This window comes from Phragmites australis, chromosome 11 (genome assembly GCF_958298935.1).
Source record: "Phragmites australis chromosome 11, lpPhrAust1.1, whole genome shotgun sequence".
In the NCBI taxonomy this organism is placed as follows: Eukaryota; Viridiplantae; Streptophyta; class Magnoliopsida; order Poales; family Poaceae; genus Phragmites; species Phragmites australis.
In genome coordinates, this window is record NC_084931.1 from 17,799,053 (window position 1) to 17,804,269 (window position 5,217).

At 48.3% G+C, this 5,217-nt stretch overlaps 1 protein-coding gene across 1 annotated transcript; it reads right to left on the bottom strand.

Annotated features, from left to right (window-relative positions):
• Nucleotides 1-290: 290 nt before the first annotated feature.
• Nucleotides 291-5,017, bottom strand: LOC133884029 (uncharacterized). Its single transcript, XM_062323434.1, has 2 exons — nucleotides 3,694-5,017; nucleotides 291-664 (listed from the first exon to the last, which is right to left on the bottom strand). The coding sequence occupies exons 1-2, from the start codon at nucleotides 5,015-5,017 to the stop codon at nucleotides 291-293; spliced, it is 1,698 nt and encodes a 565-aa protein (XP_062179418.1).
• Between the last annotated feature and the right edge of the window lie 200 nt (nucleotides 5,018-5,217).

The window sequence follows — 5,217 nt, forward strand, 5'->3', positions numbered from 1 at the left end:
AAGTGACAGATTATGTTTTTCCAGAAGAACTTCTAGACATTATTCAATGTGATGGCCGTGAGGGGCTCAGCCTCGACCCATTTCGAGAAGTATTCCAATGTTACCTCCACATACTGAAGGTTGCCCATGGTACCGGGGAACGGTTTGATGAGATCCATGTCTCATCGAGCCAGAGGCCAGATGGGAGTGATTGGCTGCAGGGGAGCCGGGGGCCTATGGCTCCGATGTCCTATCCATTGGCATCCTTGGTAGGTGCGGACGAGTTCCTTCGCATGTGAATTGACTGTGGGCTAGTAGAGCCCCTGGCGGAGTGCCTTGCCGGCCAGGGCATGAGGCGCAAGATGATTGCCGCAAAGGCCTTCATGAATTTCTCGGAGGAAGGGAGCACATACCCCTATTTTAGAAAGGGCACCGTCAACCAGGAGGTAGTCCTTGGCATGGTGCTCCATACGACAGAGCGCGACCAGGTTGTCCAGCTCCTCCATTCCACTTAGGAAGGAAAAGAGGGAAGCCCTCAAGTTTGGGGTTTCAATAGGGAGAACGATGGTGATGGCCTCGTCCAGAGAGTCGTCCGATGGCCGGTATAGGGTCTCGAAGAAGGTGCCTAATGGCAGATCTCCGCCTTCGGCAGCAACCTTTGCCAGGGCGTCTTCACGCCCGTTGTCTGCTTGTGGTATGCTTCATACGGATATGCCTTAGAAGACCCTTCGGCCTTGCGAATGGCCTCGAGATATCTCACCGAGTCTGGGTGTCGCACTTGGAAGCTCTTGTCCACGTGCCCAACGATGACTTCAGAATCGGTCTTGAGGATGACTCTAGCTGCTCCTAAGGCCCGGCCTTCCGGAGGCCCAAGAGGATGGCTTCATATTCGGTGTTGTTGTTGGTTGTGTTGAACTCCAAGTAGGCTGCGAACTCAGCCTGCTGGCCTATGGTGGAGATAAGGACCTCACCGGCCCTTGCACCGGTGGCACCATAAGCTCTGTCATTTTATATTGTCCATACATCCGAAGGAGGGGTTGTGGGGGGTCCTGCAGGTGCCGGAGTCCATTCCGTGATGAAGTCGGTTAAGACCTACGATTTGATAGCTGTACAGGCTACAAATCTGACCGCGAAGGGGGCTAGCTCCACTTCCTATTTGCCGATGCGTCTGGTTGCCTCTCAGTTGCAAAACATGTTGCCAAGTAGGTATGAGGTTGGTATAGTGACCGCTCCTACTTGCCCCTAGGGTGGGTCCGCCCCTGATGATAGCAATATTATTGTTCAATCCTTCATATGCATATTTTCCTCATAACTTATAGAGTACGATATGTGCTCACTCTTTCTATAATCAAACACATTATTGTGGACTTCATGGAAGATGGAGCATTCTAAGGTAGTTCTTTGTCGATTTGCCTATAGAGTCATCAAGAAGAATAAAGACTATGTTTAGATTCGCTACATTTTATTTGTTTCTTCAACCCTCAATGTTCATTTTTGTAAGACAATTTAAGTACAATTAAGATGGATATTATTTTGATTATTATCTGTGAAATCTCTATATGTTGATATTGATTCCTAGCTTAACACATAGCTGGATTGGTTAGTTTTCTCCTGCAAAATATTATTTAAGAGATAAAGATGAATTTGAGATAAAGCCTTATGATCCTTTTCCTTTCTTTCTCAGATCAAGATCTTTAATCCTTTTTGCCGAAACTATCAAGCTTATCATCCACATTACTATGCGTCAAAACTAACCACATCTTGACTTGCCATAAAGAAATCCTTATGTCTCAATCTAGTAGCGGAATATCATACTTTAAAGGAACTATGTAGAAGAAATCCTGGGGGTGCACGACGGAAAAGATCAGCCCCCAAAAAACAAAAAAGCACAAAGTTCCTGTACACGAGTCGGGTGCCCATAGCAAAAACAGGCTTAAAACAGATTTCTATTTGTGACTTCCGGGTGCGCGTAGCAGATTCTTTGGCTGACATCAAGCGATTATGTCATAAGTGACATCAGCGGTGGATCGACTGCGGTCTTGGCCGGATCTACCAGGATCTCCTGTGTCCGGTCTTCGTGTAGTCAGATATGTGTCTTCGGGTTCCAGCAGATGTGACAAGCGCGGTCCGACGAACGGCGGCGACCAGTGAGGGAGGCAGCAGCCAGCGAAGGAGGCGGCAGCTGGAGGAGCGAAGACGGTGGTGGCGAGCGTGTGGTTTAGTGTGCGTGAGATGTCGGTGCGGTCTGCTGTGTGGTGACTAGCGAGTGCGGAGATGGCGGCCGACTAGCGCACGTGTGGGCAGCATGCATTGGCCCGAGGCACGCGAGCAGGCCAGCGACAAGAGCGCGACATGGATGAGCAGATCGGAACTGCGACGCGAAGGAGAAGACCGGTGGCGATGAAACTGATCTATTTTTTTCTCCTTCTCATGTTTAGCTTCAGTACCACTTCTTATAAACAAGATAATAAGATATTAAACATAAGACATAATTTTTACGTGAAAAACTTTACGAGAAAAATCATAAATGTCAATCGACGATCTTCATTATATAAAAAGTTAAGAACAAATTTAAGTGAATTATAACAAGTCGTTTATTCTTTTCGTGTAACTTACAAAATTTATATAGAAAAAAAAGAAAACTCACTCTAATACTGAAAGATTCAAAACATGGATCTCAAAACTCGACTCTAATACGAAAAGATTGGGAACATGGGTCGCTGGCAAGGCCACATATCAACAAATGTCATGATGTCCTGTTATCTTGTCGAAAATGAAGCCCATCTATGCTATGATAGATGAACAAATAGATCGAACTAATCTGCACAGAACACGAATAAATAGATGATCTTAAACAAGAGCAGGGCCATAGGGTGCAAATAAGAAACAGGACAGTTCGAAACCATATTTTTCTGCTCATACAACATTGCCATGTGAGATGTGACAGCGATAACGAAACACAAGCATTTTCCTTATTTTCAGCTTCAGTTTGCTCCTGTTCTGTTTTCCTCTCGGTGGATGCAAACACGGTTTGGAGAACAAAAATATACCATGCATACATCATACGTCACTTAGTTCAAACAGCATGCTTTACAAACAAATAGCATCAAAACGGAACATTTACATTTACAGGACAGTATTATTGTATAGCTCGTTTACATCAGACTACTGTTCAAAAAACCTATAGCATAATATGTTTCCGTCACAGTTAAAGCCCAAGCATTTCCAAACAATCAGTCAATACGCTATATAGCCCTACAGTGGACAAACTTTTCCTTGAGTTGGACATCCAAAGAATAACCGGAAACCTCTCGCCCTTAATTTTCCGCGCTATCTTGCAGAGAGTTTCACTTGGATTGAAGCGTAACCAAGGACAGCCGATGATCTACATCAACACTATACGAATGTTACGTTATTGCCATCTATCTGCATCTCCAATGCAAAGATTTTATGCTCCTTCTGTCTTCTGTGCTGTGTTTTGTATCTAATATGTACACTTCATCTTCCTTGTATTGTTCTTGGGAGAGTTAGACAGCATCTCAACCTGAAAAGGAAACAAGAAATTGGATCAGAGCCTCAGAAGAGACAAGAAATGGAGCTCGTGCCACTCCCTAAACTCCTGCAGAGGTACAGGCCGCAGGTTGCAAATGAAGAAACGATTTCCCCTCAAAAATATTTGTTGCCATCACTGCTGACGTGCTCTTATTTACTTGCCTGAGCTTCTGAAGAACCATCTGACATAGTCATACACCGATGGCCTCTCAGGTGTCGGTGTAGCCGCCTCAAGATCCCACCTCCTTGACCACGAGTCCATGCTGCTGTCGCCATTTGACCCCAGGGGCTCAGTCGTGTGCCTTGAGTAAACCGGCAGCGCCATTGCAGTGGAATGGCTGCTGGAGCACCCACTCCAGCTGCCAGAGAGGGTGGCCAAAGAAGATCTCAGCCACCCACGAGAGCTGCCGACAGCCTCTGAGACCTCCTCACCAGGCAGAACTGGCATTCGCATATGTGCCTCAACGCAATACTGATACGTGTCATTGCCAAGACGACCGCTCGAGCCCAGGCTCCAGCTTCCAGAGGTGCGCTGTGAGGACACTGGCGCCACCACCGCAGTGGCACGGTTGCTGGAGCATCCCATCCAGCCGCCAGAGAGTCTGTCCAAGGAAGAGCGCAGCCACCCACGAGATCCTCCCACAGCCTCCTCGCCAGGTGGGGCAGGCACTAGCACCTGAGCCTCAATGTCGTACTCATCTGGGCAGAAGTTGGTCTTGTCAGGACAGGGGATGGTGATAGACGCATGGCAGGACGGACAACGTGACGCTGCGGTGCGTCGGAGCCAGGTGACAATGCATGATTGATGGAACACATGTGAGCACACCGGGAGGACAAGGAGCACATCAGTAGGTAGAAATTCACGGCTGCAGATGAGGCAGACTGTGCTCCTCCCAGGCTTCATCGGTCCTGCAGGTAGCGAGAGCAACTCCAAGATCAAGCGTTCCACCTCTGGAAGAGACGGCGCTGATGGCTTCAGCATTTCCACCCCAGACACCATCATCACAGCTGGGGCAGACAAGGATACTACCAATTCTGACTCCTTCACTGGCCCTTCTGCAGAATGTGCGAGGGATGCCGCGTCAGAGGCTTTACCAGCATCCTTCATAGCCGAAGACACCATGGCTGTTTCAAGAAAGGACATGGCAGCCCTGTCCCTAGGCGAAGCACCAACAGATGCTGTTGCAGCAGACTGCATTCCTGACTCTGCTGACGACGAGGAGAAGGAAGCCATCGGGGAGGAGCTGCGGTGGGGGGAGAATGATGAGCAGGACAGGCGTTGACGGCGGCAACCTCGGCGAAGAACCACGATACAAGTGGTCACGGTGACCGTGGCAATGATGATGATGACAATAATGGCGAGGCTGGAGCCGATGGGCAAAGATGGCGGCGGGTCTGACGGTGACGGGCTCGGTTCGGAGTGTGATCCTATAAGCACCAGCGGCGGCGGCGGCGGATGAGGTGGGAGAAGGGGACCTGGAAGCATATCTGCAGAAGCACAGCAAAACCAATAATTAGACCCCAAATGATCTGCAGATTCGGCAAAATGGAGTAAACGGGGATCATAGCTATCAAATAATCCAAACGGGTACTCGAGGATAAAAATGTGACCAAACATGTCACAGAAGCACGAGCATAACAGAAAATTCGAACAAATTCAGCAACCTAAATTCCGCCAATTCCCCG